The sequence below is a fragment of the Arachis hypogaea genome, chromosome 18 (assembly GCF_003086295.3).
Source record: "Arachis hypogaea cultivar Tifrunner chromosome 18, arahy.Tifrunner.gnm2.J5K5, whole genome shotgun sequence".
NCBI classification, from domain to species: Eukaryota; Viridiplantae; Streptophyta; class Magnoliopsida; order Fabales; family Fabaceae; genus Arachis; species Arachis hypogaea.
In genome coordinates, this window is record NC_092053.1 from 127,003,983 (window position 1) to 127,024,377 (window position 20,395).

The following is a 20,395-nucleotide window of genomic DNA, read 5'->3' on the forward strand; positions in this document are numbered from 1 at the left end:
AATTTTCGATTTAGAATCGTCCTTAACATTTTTTTCGTATTAAAATCGTCCCTTTTAATAAAATTTTTAATTTTATTCCTAAACTACCCTTACTTTAATGAAATTTAAAAAATTAAAAAAAAAAACACGGTTGGGGTGAGGGGAGGGGAGGGGAGGCGGGAAGGAGAGACAGGGAGGGGGAGACCGGGGGTGGGGTGGGGTGGGGGTGGCGGGAAGGGGAGACATGGAGGGGGAGACCGGGGGGTGGGGGTGGATGGTGGTGGGAAGGGGAGACCGGAGGGTGGGGGAGGGGGGAAGGGGAGACCGGAGGGTGGGGGAGGGGGAAGGGGAGACCGGGGGTGGGGGTGGCAGGAAGGGGAGACGGGGAGGGGAGACCGGGGTGGGGTAGGGGTGGATAGTGGGGGAAGGGGAGACCGGAGGGTGGGGGAGGGGGGAAGGGGAGACCAGTGGTGGGGGTGGCGGGAAGGGGAGACGGGAAGGGGGAGACCGGAGGGTGGGAGAGACCAGAGGTGGGGGTGGCGAGAAGGGGAGACGGGGAGGGGGAGAGGGGAAGGGGAAGGGGAGGAGGAGGGCGAGGGGAGACCGGGGGTGGGGGTGGGGGAGGAGAGGGGGAGGCGGGAAGGGGAGACCGGGTGGGGGGTATTTTTGTCCAAAAAAAATAGAAAGGACGATTTTAATACGAAAAAAAACGTTACGGACGATTCTAAATCAAAAATTAGATCGGGGACAGGTTCGATTCTGACCCTCAACGTGAGGGACCAAAACAATACTTATCCCTAATACAAACAAGAATTAGAAGACATTTGATTATGGTCAAAACAAAAAAAGTGTCATATATTGATATCAAAGTATAAAAAAAATTAATTATATAAAATATTTTAGATAATATTTTGCATTAACAATATATATTATTTTTAAACTTTTTTTTTTACTAAAGATAGGGAGACTCGAACCTACGACCTCTAAATGAATATGAAACGACTATACCATTTAAGCTATTAGCTATTATTTCTAAATTTATTTTAAAAAAAAGATAAAAATAAAATCAAATATGCCAACACTTGATTATGGTTATATGTGTCCAAACCTATCAAAAATAATACATTTTATTTTTTATTAAAATATAGTTATACATAAAAAATAGGATAAAATATATTTTTTGTCCTTAAAATTTATCAAAAATTTTAAAAATATCCCTAAATTTTAATTTGTTTTAATTTTATCCTAACGTTTTCAATTTGCATCAATTTTATTCCTATCTCCAAACTTTTTTGGTCAAAATATAGTCAATAATATTTTTGTTCCAATTTTATCCTTTAAAAAACTATTCACCAACATCATCATTTCTAAAAAGAAAAGTATTGGGTATCAATAATGAATCAGCCAACTTTTTACAACTCAATTAATAATTAATAATTAATAATTTTAAATTATTTTAATAAATTTGAATTTCAAAAAATAACATTAATGAAAAATTTGAATAATAAAAATTGTGTTGAGTAACTGCCTCCAATATAACTGTGATTAGCGTCAATCCCACTCTTCTGCTTCCGCACTTGCCATCGCCCATAGCCCACAACCCACCGCTGCATCCGCCTCTCTGATTGCTGGCTCCGCTATCTCGCTGCAAGGTGAGTTCTGCTTATCCCATTGCCACCATTCGTTCTGTTTTGCTTCTACCCTAGCCCCCGCCGCGTCTGCCTCTCCGGTTCATCGCTTCTGTTTTCTCACTGCTAAGGTACTATACAATGCTTCTGCTCCCTTGTTTTTTCCTTTTTTTTCTTGGTCAATAAATGCACCATTAGAAAGTGAATAGAGCGGACAACAAAGTTCAATTTTTTTATAGAAGAATAGGCATAAATCAATCTACTGAATTCTGGACAGTAAGGAGAAGAGAATGGTAAAATTTGTATAATGCTTTTCTCTTGATTTATTCTGCTGTATGCTACTGTAATATATACAACTTTTACAAGCTCATCATAAATACAATCATATCTAGCAAATCTTTCTAATTTGTAGAATATTCTAATAAGATGCTAACAAAATAAAGAATAAAAGTTGACTTACGCATTCCAGAATAATAAAAGAAGGCAAAATAAACATGTGATATAATAAAAGAAAAATATAGAGTTGTTGATCATCTTATTTGGGCTTGTTTGTATGTGGAGTACTCTTGGGAGTACTAGCCAAATGGTCTAATATGCCCTCACAAGTTGGAGGATGATATATGTCAAGAATCCCCAACATGGATAAATTGGTACGAAAGGAATGTGTTAGGAGAAGCTTGGTAAATATATCTGCCAATTGGCGCGAAAATGGGACGGGAAGTAACTTCATTACACCAGCTTGAGCCTTTTGGTGAACCAGATGACAATCCACCTCCAAGTTCTTAGTTCTCTCATGGAACACAGGATTGGCAGCAATGTGTAAGGCGCTTTGATTATCACAAAACAGAACAGGTGGACGATCACAAGACACACGAAGAAACTGTAACAAATTCAAGATCCATAAAAGCTCGCATGTAGTGTTAGCCAAGGCTAGGTACTCAGCTTCCGTTAAAGATCTAGCAACAGTAGTTTGCTTCTTAGTCCTCTAAGAGATTAAAGAATCTCCCAAAAAGAAGCAATAACCAGTTAATGAATGACGGGTATCCGGGCAACCTGCCCAATTAGAATCGCTGAAGCCATATATCTGAAGACTAAAAGATCTGGGAAAGAAAAGACCTCTGCCCGGATTATTTTTCAGATATCGAAGTACTCAAAGAGCTGCTGCATAGTGAACCTGAGTAGGGGTGGCCATGAATTGGCTAAGCTGTTGGGTGGCGTAGGTGATATTCGGACGAGTTGTGGTTAGGTAAAGGAATCGACCCACAAGACGCCGATAAATAAATGGATCAGACAAAGAAGGACTATCATCTTGATGAAGTCTAGTGGTACTATCCATAGGAATAGGTGTGGGTTTTGTACCCAAAAGCCCAGAATCGTTCAAAAGGTCCAAGCAGTATTTGTTTTGTGAGAGAGAGATTCCCCGAGAAGAATGAGCTACCTCAATACCTAAAAAATATTTCAATGTACCAAGGTCTTTAATTTTAAATTTAGAGTTCAAAAGTTCCTTTATTGCTGTTATCTCAGAAGAAGAACTTCCCGTAATCACAATATCATCAACGTAGACAAGTATTATGCAAATGTCAGTGCCCAGAATTTTAAAAAATAAACTATAATTATAAATCGTCTGCTGATATCCATAAGAAACAAGAAGAAGGGAGAATTTCTCATACCACATTCTACTGGATTGTCTCAATCTATATAATGATTTGAGCAATCTGCAACATTGATTTGGCTGAGAAGATTTGAGGCCAAGAGGTAAAGCTATAAGATAGTTTCCGTCAAACAGCCATGAAAGAAAGCGTTGTTAACATCAAGCTGCTGGATTGGCCAACCCTTAATCGAAGCCAAAGCAAGAACGATTCTGATAGTTGCAGGTTTTACTACCGTTGAGAATGTTTCAAGAAAATCTACTCCTTCTGTCTGTGTAAAACCCTTGGCTACCAAGTGAGCCTTGTTGTTGTCAATACTACCATCAGGCTGGCGTTTGATCTTGAAAACCCACTTACATCCAATGGGTTTTACGGTGGGAGGACACTCAACCAGAACCCAGGTCTTGTTCAGCTCAAGTGCAGCAATTTCCTCTATCATGGCATGCTGCCAGTGAGGAACCTTGATAGCATCTTAAAAAATCTTTGGTTCACAGTCAGAGTATAAGGATGAGAGAAACTTGGTATGTGAGATAGAAAAAGAGGCAAAACAGAAAACTGAAGATAGAGGATACTTTGAGCGTGAGGATGAATAAATTTGGGGATTAAAAGAAGTATTACAGACATAATCAGAGAGACGAGCGGGAGGCCGGATATGACGGTGGCTATATCGGGTAGAGGGAGGGACAGTGATTGGTCCAGGTTCAATTGGCTCAATGGAGTGAGGGGCTGTATGTGATTGAGGAGAGGATGGGGGAGAAGTAACATTGGAAGAAGAGTTGGGGGAACAAGGTAAAGGGAATTGGGAGGAAGAAGACGAAGGGGAATTAGGAGAGAGAGGGATTCGGTGCTAGCAGAAGAGGGGGGTTGGGAATTATTGTTGTGAGGTGGGCTTGAAGTATGGGATGGATCATTGGGTAAAAGAATGGGTCCAATAGGAATGGAGGGTGTTTTTGATTTATTGATGTTATTTGGGCTTGGATTATTTTGATGTGGGATAAGAATGGGATCATTTTGTGTGGGCTGTTGATTGATTTTGGCTAAGGAAAAAACAAGCTCATAAAAGATCACATTTCTGGAAATTAGAATTTTCTTATGTTCAAAAAGATAAACAATATATCCTTTAAAACCATTTTGATAACCAAGAAAAATACCCTTTTGTACTCTTGAATCAAATTTAGAACGATGACTCAAAATAGTTGAAACAAAGCATAAACAACTGAAAACTTTGAGTTCATTGTAATCGGATTGTTTATTAAATAGAGTTTTAAAAGGGATTTTAAAATTAAGAATGGCAGATGGAACTCTATTTATCAAATAAACTGCATGGTTAATAGCATAAGACCAAAAATGATAGACAAATTTGATTGAAACATGAGAGCACGAGCAACATTCAAAATTTGTTGATGCTTACGTTGGACTCTCCCATTTTGTTGGGGAGTTTCAACGCAACTTCGTTGATGAATAATGCCTTTTGATGAATAAAAGGATGTCAAAAGAAATTCTGGACCATTATCTGATCGAATAAATTTAATCTTAGAGTTAAACTGTTTTTCAACCAAAGCAATAAAATTTTTGATATGTTGAGATACCTCACTTTTTTATTTTAACAAGATGATCCAAGTAAAGCGGCTAAAATCGTCAACTATGGTTAAAAAATATTTGTGATTATGAATTGAATTTTGACGAAAAGGTCCCATATATCCATATGTAATAATTCAAATTTCATGCTCGCTTTATTATTACTAAGAGAAAAAGGAAGTTTTCGTTGCTTAGAAAAATGGCATACATCACAAGGTTCATCATGATGCAAAGAAATAAAGGGATATTGTTTATGCAAGGCATTAAGCCGTTGTCCAGAAAGATGACCTAATCTAAAATGCCATAAGTTTAAAGATGTGATGGGTGTAATATATGTAGAATTGATGGAGGAAGGTGATGAACTTATGTTGTGGAAAGCTTGCTCAAGAATATATAATCATTCTTTTAAACTACCCAAACCAATCATCCTCAAGCTGTTCGGTTCCTGCACAATACATGAAAATTGTGAAAAAGTGACATCATAAGGAAGTTTAGAAGTAAGTTTAGAGATGGAAATTAGATTAAAATGAAATTGAGGCAAATAAAGTACGTCAGAAAGAATTAAAGAGGATGAAAATTGAACTATACCCTTAAAAGATGCCATAGCTTTGGAACCATTGGGCATATGGACAACTATTAGCTTAATTTTTATGTATGAAATAAAATAAGAAAAATTGGAAGCAATATGATCAGTGGCACCTGAATCTAATATCCATGCACCATTAAAAATAGAGTGTGATGCAGAATTTAAAATTGAAAAAGTATGGGAAGAACATAAAATATGGCTACCCAAATTTAGACTGGAGAGAAGCCCAATTTGATATTGAGAGGAAGAGGAACTGAAGGGCTTAATATCATCCTTAGAAACTGAACTGTGGACCTTGGCCCTTTTCAGAAAGCTCATTAAGGCTGCATGCTAGGCTTGGGTCAGTCCAAGAACTGGTTCAGTTGGTGCCCTAATAGCTTGTTTTTCTTGAACCAGGCTGTATGAAGAGGATGACGGTGCGGTGCCGCTGGAGAACAGAGTAGGGTTAGCAATGGAGGAAGCGGCGCTGTTGATGGAGGGAGCAGCATGATCACCAGCACGCGGTCGTCCAGGGTATCGCGGGTGTCCAATTGGATACCCGTGCTTTCCATAGCACACGTCCACCGTGTGCCCTGTTCTGTCAGAATGAGTACACTGCCTGGAGGAATTCTCGCCGCGTCCTTTGCTGGAGAAACCAGAGCCGCGTCCGCGACCGTGTCCTGTTCATTGACCTTCAATGACGGCAGCAATAGTTCGTTGTTCATCTAGAATGCCAGTAGCTGCTTGTAATTGTCTTTCCTGCTGAATTATCATGGCAAAAACTTGATTGACTGGAGGTAGAGGATCAAGGAGAAACAATTGGGATCTTACCACTGAAAAACATTCATCAAGTCCCTTCAAGAATCGGATGATGAAGTCTTGATTACGGTAAGTCTTTGCAGGGCATGTACAGAGAGGGAGAGGGTGTGAATTTTCTATCTCTTCCCATAGAGTCTTTAGGGCAGTGAAAAAGTCAGTGACAGAGAGTGAACCTTGTTTGAGTGCATAAATTTCCTCCTGCAATTCAGCAATGTGCAATAGATCTGACTGTGAGAAGCGATCTCGAAGATCTTCCCAAACAGAAGAAGCAGTAGACAGATAAATAATACTTTGGGTAATGGAAGGTGAAAGGGAATGAAATAGCCAGAAAAGGACTAAATTATTGCACCTTTCCCAGGCGGGATAAACTGGGTCATCAAGTGAAGTAGAAGGGATTGAGCCTGTCAAGAAGCCATATTTGTTTTTGGAAATTATGGCTATAGAAAAGGAACGACACCAAGAATGGTAGTTGTTTCCTGTAAGTACAGGGGAAACAAGAATTGAAATGTTGGGTTCTCACTTGGGTGTGTATAGAAGGGGCTAGCAGGATTTTGAGAGGGGTATGAATCATTATCACTCATTGTTTGTATGACAGAGGAAGAAGAAGGAAAAGGAGAAGAATGTGTTCCGTTTAAATTTGTGGTCTTTACCATTGATGGATATAGCAGAGCTTTAAAGCTCTGATACCATACTGAATTATGGACAGTAAGAAGAAGAGAAGGGTAAAATTTGTATAATGTTTTTCTCTTAATTTATTCTATTGTATGCTGCTGTAATATATACAGCTTTTACAAGCTCATCATAAATACAATCATATCTAGCAAATCTTTCTAATTTGTAGAATATTCTAATAAGATGCTAACAGAATAAAGAATAAAAGTTGACTCACACATTCCAGAATAATAAAAGAAGGCAAAATAAACATGTGATATAATAAAAGAAAAATATAGAGTTGTTGATCATCTTATTTGGGCTTGTTTATCTGTGGAGAACTCTTAGGAGTACTGGCGAAATGGTCTAATACAATCCCTTTGAATTTTTAACTAAAAGTGGTAGATTTCAAACATAAGGAAGTATAATGATTAAAGAGATTCATCAAGTTGAGGGTGTTAACCGGTGAAAAAGATAGCATACATGAAAATAACATGGAGGTGTCTTTTTATACATACATGGAGGTACCTTTTTATGCATGTGTCTTTAAGAAATGTCTCTTTATACATGTGTCTTCTAATAGATGTGTCTTTTAATGGAGGTGTCTTTTGTGGATGTGTCTTTTAAATAGAGGTGTTTTTGCGAATGTATCTTGTACAGGAGGTGTCTTCTTATGCATGTGTCTTGTACAGGAGGTGTCTTGTACAGCAATGACGGCACACAAATACACTTCCGAAGACCAGTGATTGCTCGCCGACAAAAACACTAGCGAACAGTAAAAGATAGGGTTAGTTATGTTTATTAGTGGTAATTAGGGGTGAATTAAGTTTACCATGGATGATTGGAGATGTGTTTTTTCTTTTTGAAAATGGGCTCTGGAGTCCAGCCCAATAAAAGTTGGCAGGAGTTGGCAAAATCCCTCTTGGTTACATAGTGGGACTGTTTCTAAAATATATTATTCTCTCTTTTCAAAACATCCCTCCTCAAACCCTCCATGTCCGTCACGGTCGTGTGTTGACACTTGGTCCTTCTCCCTAACCATGTAACTACTGTCGGAGGACAATAAGTATCCCTTGGAGAAAATTCTGGCTCCGATGAGCTTTTTATTACAGAGGAAAGGATCGAAATCTAGAGTGGACTCGCATTGTCCACACCACCTTGTGGGAACCGGTGGCATGCCGAAATCGTCGAAGCTCTTTGTCTCCGACCATACCCCGGTGTTGTGGATCCTGAACCGACAAAATTTCCAACTCCAACCCGACCCGCAAGATGCTGCAAGATGACTTATCTCCTTCCTTTCTCCATGGCCATCGTTGCTGTGATACGAAGGTCACTCCTCGCGCTCCCTCGCTTCCGGCATATTCCTTATCGCCTCAGTCGTTGGTCTTTGCTGTCATCAATCGGTGGTGGGACAAGGTTTGTCAATGACGACACAACGCCGTCGCTGAGATTCTCTCCCAGATGCTACCTCAAATACATCTGCCGTCCTTGGATGCAAGACTTTGATCGCCTTTGATGACTGAAAGCTTGGTAACCATCACCGTCGTTGCTATGATTTTGCCCTTGTGCTGCAGCGCCGTTTTCTTCCTCTACCTCTCTACACCTCCTTCTCCAACCAAAACCTAGGTTGAAGACTCTCTTCTTCGATATTTAGTAGCGTTCTTCTTCTTCTACCTCAAGGTTTCACCATGTCACTGCACTGCCAGGAGTTCCATGTTGCCATCGATCCCTGCACATTGCTCTTCAACAGCACCGCTGGTCCCTACACACACCTCTTGCTTGGCGTGCATAGGCGTTTACTACTGCATTGAGAACCATCCGCCCAACTGTCCAATGACTCTGAACACGCCGTCACTATGCCAAGGATTTGAATAGTTTGAAAAGAGAAAAGAACATATTTTGGAAATGATGATGATGGTGAATAGTTCTAAAAGGATAAAATTAGAAAAACATGTTGACTATATTTTGATCAAAAGAATTTGAAGATAGAGATAAAATTAATGCAAATCGAAAACATTAAAGATAAAATTAAAACAAATTAAAATTTAGATGTATTTTTAAAATTTTTAATAAGTTTTAGAGACAAAAAATATACTATTAAATAAATGCTAGTGGAGAGTTGTTTCCAACATTTTTGATGATGGAATAATAGGTGTCTAAATGAATTATTGGACTAGTCTGTTTAATCTATTATTTTTTTGAATTAATTGAACCCATTTTATTTAACCTATAATTAAATAAATTTAATTTTAATAACAAAAATCTATCTGTTTAAACAAATAAACAGACTAATGCAATAAATTTAACCCATTTTGAGAGGCCCTAGTCCTTTTCGAACTAAAATTCACCTAAAAGGCCGAAACATATGTGTCACTTACTCGATCATTCCTTAGTTCAAAATTTCAAAATTACTTTTATTAGAGGGAAAAAATGCATCCTAATTCCTCGGAATCTAGTACGAATAAACATGATGTGGCTGAATTGACAATTCAAGTCATAGAAGGGAATAAAATTCCAATATGATCCCACTAAACATTACGCACTTGCCGCCGGCAAAGATATTAACTATGCCTCGAGCCAAATTATTAGGCCCCAAGTAATTTGGTCCAAAGCATACAAAAATATTTCATAAATATAAAATAACCAGAATTAATTAAATTTTTTAAAAAATTATTTCTTTTAATAAAACAGTCAATTTTCTATAAATATAAAATCTAAACATGCCACATATCATTGATTAAGTACATTAGTACATGACATACCATCAGTCAATACTACGTCTACATGTCATAACACAAGCCACATCAATGTATCACTACTGACTAGTGTTATTGGTTGATCAATAAACAGAATAACTTATAAAATATAACTAGTATTTTACCCATAATAACATTACAAAAATATTATCTTTTTAAAATTACGTCGACTTTATCCTAATATTATAGATTATATTACAAAAAATTTAATAAAATCAAACTATTTTTATAAAAAAAACGCAAGGAATAAAAGTCATCATCGACTAAGAAGATTAGAGTTTTCATAAATAAAAAAAATTAAATAATAAACTTTTTAGTTATTATTTTCATGTGAAAGAATTTATTTACAGAGACTCTGATCTTAACCGACGGAAACTTTTGTCCTTTACGACCATTTTGTAAATATAATTTAATGCTATAAATTTTTTATGTCATAATCTATAATATCAGGATCAACGTAATTTTAAAAGATTTATATTCCCATAATAGTATTATGGATAAAAATACTAATTTTAGTTGTAAAATTAGTAATAGACAATTAACGACAGGTAAAATTTCAATGTTTAAAATAATGCAATTATTTAAATAAATACTAGTTTTTACTCAGTATACAACTACTGACCTTATTTGATATGGATGATAAAGAGAAAATACCATAAAATTTTCAAAAAATTAACGGAACAATTACTCTTTATTTATGTTTAATCTGAAGGATGTGTTCAATTTTTAGACTCTCGCCTTTCGGTGTCCATAAAATGTTAAACAAAACATTCAGTTCATATAGTCGTACATAAATGTCTATTTTGAATATAGATATTGTTGCAATTGCAAGTATGAATTTCAAGACCAAAAAAAATTAAAGTTATGAATTTTAGATTCTTATACTTCTAAAACATTTTCGGCGAGCTTTAGAAATATTCCCGACTATTTTTTTTTATTTACAAGACTTCAAGAAAAGCTTCTATAAGACATTAAATATACGTAAAAAATTACAAGTATTTCCATGATAGGACAGCCATTAGCTTTGACACTTGAAAGGAAAAAAAATTGCTTAAAGAAGGCTCATTTAAGTTCGAATTAAAAGATATAAAATCACATGACATAAACAGCAAGACTTAAATAATGTTACGCCATTTCTTTTTCCTTTCATGAACACAACCCTAATCTCCACTTGTGTTGACAATAAGAATTGGAAAGAACAAAAGATTTGCTGTAAACCTTTAAATAAATTTTACTCAAAGCAGCATATGCAGGAGACAAAATTTATGCTACCAAAAGTAAGCAGGTTAATGCTCACTTTGATCTCCATAAGTACACGCGTCAGTCATTTTAGTTCTCATTGATTTTAACAAGTCAAGTAAAATGATTCACGCGTGTACATAGAAGAACCAAAGTAAGCATTAACCTGCAAAAAAATCATTGTGTAAACTAATTTGTGCATGCCTTCCATGCTCGGCTAAATTTCTAAATTTCGTGTTGGTCTACAACTTGTGTGTGTAAGCCTTAACTCCATGTGTATGTCAATAGTTTCGATTTCATTGCTGGAATACTTTTCTTGGCATGATGGAAATGGAGCACAGCAGGAAGAAATGTCGATTCCGGCCACCTCTATAGCATTGCAGACCCATTCAAGAACATCACCTTTAGGGAACTGCAGTAGAAAGGTGTGAGAAGATTTAATAACAGTCAACAAATATTTTTGATAGTTTGAAAAAGATGATGTTGGTAAAAATATCTTTCAATTCAAAGATAAATATTTAAATTTCAAACATACAAACATTAACATGAATGCAGATGAAATTGAGAACAATAATGAAATGAAGTATTAAATACCATTGTTTGTAAAAAGTCACATACAAACCTATAAAAAAATAAAAATAAAAGGGTTAGTGGCATATAGGGAGGCTTTGAACTTCTCAAGGGGAAAAAGCTATAATTAATAATAGAAGAGAAATCCAATGATAGGAACACGTAATTAAATATAAGCATACTTTGGGAACCTTCCCTCAACTATTGATGTGTGTAAATTCCTGCTAAGCTGCAAATTTAAAAATACAAGGACTTTAGTTGAACATGTATATACATATACTGATTATTAATTTATAAGCAAAATTTTATATAATGTAGAGTTTTCTACCCGCATCATGTAATATAAATTATGATATGATAGAAGCTGAGACCCCATGGCGTCTTTAGTGACAAGGCAATGGATGTAGGCCCTGGTGTAGTTCTTGCAAACCTATGAGGAAAAAATAAAAAAAATATATAAAAATATGCCAATTTCGTCAAATAATTCATCAAATAAAGAAGTACCCTCTCAGAAGCATACCATACAAGGGCAGGTAGGATCAATTGGTTGAGTATCATCAGCCATGGCTCTGTGTTTTAGTTTTAGTACTCCCTACAAACATACCGCAAAGAATTAAGTTTAAAATCATGCGGATGCATCAACAAGTGGACTATGATGGCAGGAAAAAATTATAAGGTTATGTTCAGCTAGACGGAAAAGAGGGGCTACATTTTGTGGTGCTAAATTTTAAAGGAAGAAAGGAAAAATTTCAGAGTAAAATTCACTAATTCTACGGATAAATTTTACTTTATATTTGACTAGGGTAAATGTTTGTCCCCGTTTAGTGAATTGCATATTTGAGCTCTTGAGAATTTTTATTTTCTCTGTATACCAAACAACTTGTAATTTTAAGGAGATAATATTTTCCTCCTTTAATTTTTATTCCATGAAGTTTTGTTCCCAAAAATTTTAATTGTAACATAGCATAAAATTGTGCATAAAATGGAAAAAGATCACCTCAGGAATAAGGGCAGTCCCAAAACGTGCTGTACGGGTAGGGTAGACACAATCATATATCTCTGCACCCAAAGCACTATAAACAACAATATCAAGTGGATAACCAACTCCCTGGAATAAGTACAAGCAAATGGTATGAAATTGATTTAATTTGAAATGTATATCAAAGTAATGGCTACTATAATGAAAGTTATTCTGACGATAACGTATCATGGTTTATCCTCTGGCAAAGCAGTAGTGCACTGAGCAACAACTCGCCAAAACGAATCTTTATCTTTGCCTCCTGCAAGACCACCAATAGCATAGCTGTGACAAAAGAAAATTATATTAAGCTCCTTAGCAGCATTACGAAACTATTGATTCCACATGTCCTCCTTTATTTCACAAGGTTACTTATAACTGTAGTATGTCAATGAAAGAAGACCTTTATCTATTCATGCATATTTTTGGAATGCTATACTATTTTTCTTCACTCTTTTGATAAGTACTAGATACCAGATCAACAATCCTAGTTTTTCTTTTCTTTTGTTAAATTGAATCAGGAATAACACATTAAATTGTCTCGAGTTAGTTTAACTCGCAATTTATAGTTTAACTTTAAGATATTACACAGTAATGATTCATGAATAATGTGACCAAGCCCATTTTGTGTGGTGCCTAAACAAAAAGAAACTGGAGCTGACATTCAAACCAGCTAGTATTGTATACTGTCTAGTATAGTTCTAAAAGACAGCACAAAATAAATAAATAACATTATAAATGGCAATAAGCTTGAAACCACAAAATAGACTATATGACTAAATAAACTTGCGCTTACCCAGGCAAGTTGCGGTCTACCAAACCTTTGACACAGATGTCCCTGAGTACAGCATATTGCAAATTATAAATTTATAGTTAGTTACTTGTTTCACAACATCCACATTGATAATAGGAAGAACATCATGGTTTGTGCTAAAATTTACCTCAACTCAGGATCTAAACCACCTTGTACAATACCAAACAAGTTCTTATCGTGAGGTCTCTTGTGCGCTGTTAACAGAAGGAATGTCCATTATATTTAGCATTGAAAACAACCAAAGACTTAAATGATACACTTCAATAACATAATTACCTGCTATGCATCTGTCTATCCATCTAAGCGTTCGATACATAGCTTCCTCAATTCTTGGACCAGTAATGGTGGTCTTTACGACATCATCCAAAGCCATAATAATATCTGCTCCAATTCTATTCTGTACAATTTATGACGAACATAAGAAAGAAAAATCAATTTTCTTAAAATATATTGTTACAGTTTGCTAGCCGTAAGCTCCAACCAAAAACTCCAGAAGCAGGTACAAGAAACCAGAAATTATTGAAGGCATCAAGAAAACGTACATAAGAACAACGAATCAATTTTCAGTGCTATACTTTGTAGTCAGTACTACAATCTGTTATGCATTGTCACTTGCAATTTTCTATGAGGCTTAAATTATAAACATTAATCGAATATCTAATAAAAGATCATCTTTCTCAATTTGGAAATACTATATTGGGAATAACTATAACTTGGAATCCTAAAAGTTTTTCAAATTTTAAATAAACTATCAAGTATTGATTGAAAGAAACATATGGAGGAAAAACAATTAATCTACATACTTGTATCTGAATTGATTCTTCGGGTGTAAGAAGCATTGGCTTGCCATCCACCGGTGACTGAAGCAAGAAAATAATTCTATAGTTACAAATAACAGAATTTCATTGTAGATTACAATTGCAACCTTTTCTTATTATAATTTTTTGTCTTGTCTTAAAATGGAAAAAAAGGTTAGATACAAACTTGCCTACGAAACTTGAAAATAATATATACCTGAAATGTCACACCTTCTTCTGTGATATCAGCAAGATGCAACAATAAGACCTAAAACATTAGTGAGGTAGATTGGTAAGATTTTTAACAAAAAATATAAATGATTTTTTTCAACATTATCCCTGAATATAGCTATCAATTAGCAAAAAGATAATGCAGATTCACTTCACACAACAAATTTAGCTCCAATGTCATTTTTTTTGTCCTGCCTAAGTGCCTATCCACACAGCCTTAGGCTTCTTTCAACATCATTCTTCACTTTGAAGTGACATTATACTATAACTTTTTATTCTGATACAGATAAACTTGTACAAAGGTTGAAGACAGAGACACAATAATAAGAAAAAACACAAGCCACAAACAATGCTGTGGCATGAAAAATTATCAGACAAAATTAGTATGCAACAGTATTACTTGATGGAACCCGATGATAATAATATAATTACTAGAATGCTCGAAATTACAACAGTAAAAGGAAAAAGTATACATTAAGTCAAACAACAACCATTTGAAAGCCACAAGAGTCTGTAAGCATAGCCCGTGGCCAGTTCATAAAATTGTGAAGACCACCAGCTTCTTCGAGAAGCTCGGAAGTAGGTCGAAGGGCCAAGTGATATGTGTTTCCCAGAATTATTTGGCAACCAATTCTCTCAAGTTCGTTATTTGTCAAGCCTTTGATTGTCCCTGTTCATTTAACCCCTCCAATTAGGAATGCAAAATTGTGGCATCTATAGTGCAAGATAACCACTTAGAAATCTGTCAAAAGCCTAGGAAAGAGAAAATCAACTCAATCAATGCAAATATCAACATTGAATGTTCTATGGACATGAGTAACCGATGTCCATACTTTCCCCCAAAAACAACAAACTCAATACAAATGCAATATTGTATTATAAAAAAATGAAACAATTTGGCAACAACTTTGAAGGTGAACTTTGTTATCTTATAGCATGAAATGGCTTGAGCATGAGAATGAAAAAACAACAACAACAACAACAACAACAACAAAGCCTTGTCCCACTAAATGGGGTCGGCTACATGAATCAAACGACGCCATTGTGCTCTGTCATGTATCATGTCTACAGAGAGACCATTTACATGTAGATCTCGTTTCACCACCTCATGGATGATCTTCTTAGGTCTTCCTCTGCCTCTCACCCCTTGTTCATCTTTCATCTCATCCACCCTCCTGACTGGATGTTCTATCAATCTTCTTTTCACATGTCCAAACCACCTGAGACGCGATTCAACCATCTTTTCCACAATGGGTGCTACTCCAACTCTCTCCCTTATATCTTCGTACCTTATTTTATCCAATCGCGTATGACCACTCATCCATCTCAACATCTTCATCTCTGTCACACTCAGCTTATGTTCGTGCTCTTCTTTAGCCGCCCAACACTCCGTACCATAAAGCATAGCCGGTCTTATAGCGGTGCGATAGAATTTACCTTTAAGTTTTAAAGACACTTTTTTGTCACAGATAAAACCAGATGCACTCCGCCATTTTGACCAACCTGTTTGGATCCTATGATTTACATCCTGTTCAATTTCTCTATTATCCTGTATGATGCACCCAAGATACTTAAAACTTTTAACTTTTCGTAGGATGTTTTCTCCAATCTTCACCTCTGTATTAGGGTTTTCCCTTCTTAAACTGAACTTACATTCCATATATTCCGTCTTGCTACGGCTTATGCGCAGACCATACACTTCTAGAGCTTCTCTCCATAATTTCAACTTCTTATTTAGGTCTTTCCTTGACTCTCCCATAAGGACGATATCATCGGCAAAAAGCATGCACCATGGCACAGGCTCTTGGATGTGCTCTGTAAGTACTTCCAAGACTAACGTGAAAAGGTATGGACTTAAGGATGATTCCTGTTGTAATCCTATACCAATAGAAAATTCCTCTGTCACACCACCTTGATTCTTTACACTAGTTGTGGCCCCATCATACATGTCTTTAATTGCACGAATATATGCGATCCTTACTCTCCTCTTTTCTAAAACCTTCCATAAGACCTTCATTAGTACTCTATCATACGCTTTTTTCAAATCAATAAACACCATATGTAGATCCCTTTTATTACTATGATACCTCTCCATCATCCTTCTTAATAGGTATATCGCTTCAGTGGTAGACCTGCCTAGCATAAATCCAAATTGGTTCTCTGTTACTTGTGTCTCTTTTCTCAACCTACATTCTATCACCCTTTTCCGTAACTTCATGGTATGACTCATAAGCTTGATCCCTCTATAGTTTCTGCAACTTTGTATATCTCCCTTATTCTTGTAGATAGGTACCAAGGTGCTCTTTCTCTACTCATCAGGCATCTTCTTTGACCTTAAAATCTCATTAAAAAGCTTGGTTAACCAGTTGATGCCTTTTTCTCCAAGACCCTTCCAAACCTCAATCGGGATATTATCAGGTCCTACTGCCCTACCATTTTTCATCTGCTTTAGAGCCTCTTTTACCTCGAAGTCTCGAATCCTTCGATAGTAGTCAAAGTTTTGATCTTCTTCCCATATGCATAACCGACCAAGGCTCGGAAGAGTCTTCTGTCCCTCATTGACTAACTCGTAGAAGTAGCTCTTCCACCTTTCATTAATCTTCTCCTCTTGAGCCAACACCTCTCCATCATTGTCCTTTATGCATTTAACCTGATCCAAATCTCTCGTTCTTCTTTCACGACTCTTTGCGATTCTATATATACCTTTTTCTCCTTCTTTCATGTCCAAAGACTAGTAGAGACCCTCATATGCTCTTGTTCTTGCTTCACTTACAGCCACTTTTGCTCTTTCTTAGTCGCCTTATATTTTTCTCAGTTATCTGCGTTGCGGCATAAAGACCACTGTTTAAAGCACTCCCTTTTTATCTTTATCTTTTCTTGTACACTCGCATTCCACCACCAGGACTCCTTGTCTCTTGGCCCTATTCCTTTAGATTCACCAAAGCTTTCTTTTGCTGTTCATCTAATAACTTTTGCCATCTCCCTCCACATCTCTTCCGCGCTTCCATTCCCATCCCACTTTGTCTCTTCTCCTACCCGTCTTAGGAAGCTTCTTTGTTCCTCACCTTTCATCTGTCACCACCTTGTCCTTGGGTTCTTCGTATGATATCTTTTCCTCAACTTTTGCTTAACGCGAAAATCCATGATGAGCACCCTAAGTTGTGTTATCAAACTTTCTCCCGGGATAATTTTACAATTAATGCAAAATTTTCGGTCGACTCTCCTCAACAAGAAGTCGATTTGAGAGCTTGTCATGCCACTCTTATAGGTTATAAGATGTTTGTCTCTCTTTTTAAAACATGTATTTGCGATGAGAAGATCAAAGGTTGAAGAAAAGTCCAAAATAGTTTTACCCTCGGCATTGATCACCCCGAAACCATGGCCCCCATGAATACTCCCATATCCAGTCACTTCTCTCCCAACATGGCCATTTAAATCTCCTCCTAAGAAAATCTTATCTCCCAAAGGTATGTCTTGAACCACTCTCTAGATTCTCCCAAAACCTTATCTTGTGTTGTTCGTCCGAACCCACTTGCAGTGCATAGGCGCTAATCACATGGAAAGCACCTCCCTCCACCACAATTTTGATAGAGACAATCCGATCTTCTACTCTCTTGACATCCACTACGTCCTTCTTCCACTGCTTATCCACAATTATTCCAACCCCATTCCTATTATTCACCTTTTCTGTATACCAAAGTTTGAAACCAGAAGTATCCAACTCCCTAGCCTTCGCACCAACCCACTTTGTTTCTTGTAGGCACATAATATTAATCTTCCTCATTGTCATGGTGTCCACCACCTCCATGGACTTCATTTGCTGCATATCAGAAAGGATAAATTGGAAACTCTAACCTTGAGTACCCACTGGCATAGATAGTGGTGTTTGACACACAAAGTGAGGGAGGGTCAATTGAGCTGCACGAGCACGGTTGAACCGACCAAGAATATGAGAAAGCAAACATAATAATAAAACTTCAGGAAAAAAATAACCAAAGAATGGTTCAACAAGTGCACACAGTGCTTCTCAGCCATCATCTAAAGTTATCACTTATTCTCTTTTATGCATACCCATATCATTCTTTCGGCCTCAGTCATCCAAAGGTAAAACAACAACAATAGCAACAAATGAATGTCGTTGATTTTCACATAAATAAGACAACAAAACTTCAGCAATGTGAAGGCGTAAGAGAACTCAAATAGAATGGGGAGTTGAACCTCGAAATGAAGCGCCATGGGCTTTGTTTGAGGAGCGGGGTAGGGCACGCAACTAATGGTATGTCCTAGTATGGAAGAAGAAGGGCCGTAAGCAATGGCATTATAAACAACACAAACAAAGAATTATTACATGAATAGAAAGTGTTTTAGATAGAAACAGATAGAGAGAACTTACAGAGAAAGAGGGAAGGAACAAGAACATGCGACGAATGAAGTGCCCTAGGCTATTAAAAGCGTTAAAGCTGTGGTGTGCGTACCTTCATGGCTGTGAAAGCAGGTTGGCCGGAACTTGTGATGTGGTAGAGTGTTGCTAATGTTTGGTCTCAATCTCAACGGAACCGCAATGGGAATGCTATTTCTCATTACAAGATGAAAACGAACCAAACTATACCTTGCATTAAACAAGCTACGACAACTTTAGACTAAGCCTGGCCCTATAACATGTTAAAAAATCTATCGCTACACTAATAATAGAAACTAAAAAGGATTCAAGAGATAACTATCCCAATTGGTGTCCAACTTGCATACTAAATTATCACAAAAACAAGGGGATATACGAAACAAAAGAAGAACCAAATTTGAAAATAAATAAACTAGCTTATTACTTTATAAGAATATTGTCTAAAACAGGATAAGTAAGTAACACATGCAGTAGATGAAAATTAAACGATTAAACGTTAATCATTGTGAACAAAAATTGCAGAAATCAATACACATGGAACAACAAAAATAGATGCGAGTCAAAATGCTAACAAGAGCATGAATGAAACTGATACCTAAAACAGAGAACTCAATAAGAATCAGTATTTAAAAAATAAAATTAGCTTACTATAGCTAACACGTTCAATTAACTGGGACTAAATAATCAAACATGGACCGTTATGGAAAATTAAAGAAGTCAATGCAGATTCAACAAAGAAAATGAAAGAAGAGAAAAATTGTAAGGGACAGAAGAGAAACCTGTGACGTGAGGGAGAGGAGAACGGGGTGAGGGTGCTTTGAAGTGTGAAGAGGGGAGAATGAAAATTTTGAGGCGGGGGCAGCTAACAAAGCTTCGTAGAGTTGAGTTGAATTGACAATTGAGCACCATTAAAGTGGGTTTAGGGTTTTAAGGTTGAATTTTAAAATTTAATTATTTCATTAATCAATCCGTCGGCTGACTAGAATTAAAGGACCGCACTATTTTTGTCTAAAGTAAGATAAAATAAATGCAATAGTTGGATAACCTCAACGCTCGGGAGTTTGGGCACGTGTTAAAGACTTAAAGAGTTAAAGTAGAAAGAACCCACAACAGTAAGCCGGTAAATATTTTTTTATTTTTTATCGTACTTTTTAATTCGGTACACCAGAAATTAATCTGTTACAAGTTAAAATTTTACTTAAAATTTTTTTGTTGTTACGGACATAAAATAGGCTCCGATTTTCATGATCATAAAACATCTGAACTATTAATGATCTTTATAAGAAAACATATTTTTTAGTTTTTTAATAATTATTAAATAATTCATATTTAATTTTATTTATTAATTAATTTTTTATATATTATTTAATTTTAAAATTTACTCTATATTTTATAAATTATTATTTTATTTTTTATGATATATTTTATATTTAGAATTTTATCAAGAAGTTCTATGAAGATCAATTTTAAAATCAATTTTATTTTAATTTAAAAATTCTAGTTTTATCTTTTCTCAATCTTAAAATTATTAATTTCATAATATAATCTATCGTCAATTTATTTTTTAATTATCTAATTCTATAATTGTAATCGTTTACGAATCTTTCCCAATATGATTATTAATTTGTTGTAGTGACGAACTGACAATCATTGTTTATGAATTGGCATATATGTGCAGTACAGAAATTGCAATATGTAGAAA

General features: G+C 36.1%; 1 protein-coding gene and 1 pseudogene across 1 annotated transcript; both read right to left on the reverse strand.

Moving 5' to 3' along the window:
* Positions 1–6,083: 6,083 nt before the first annotated feature.
* LOC140181475 (uncharacterized) lies at positions 6,084–6,871 on the reverse strand. Its single transcript, XM_072225079.1, has 2 exons — positions 6,739–6,871; positions 6,084–6,694 (listed from the first exon to the last, which is right to left on the reverse strand). Exons 1-2 carry the CDS (start codon positions 6,869–6,871, stop codon positions 6,084–6,086), a joined length of 744 nt encoding a protein of 247 aa, XP_072081180.1.
* Positions 6,872–11,389: 4,518 nt separating this feature from the next.
* Positions 11,390–14,475, reverse strand: LOC112770763 (uncharacterized; annotated as a pseudogene).
* Positions 14,476–20,395: the final 5,920 nt, after the last annotated feature.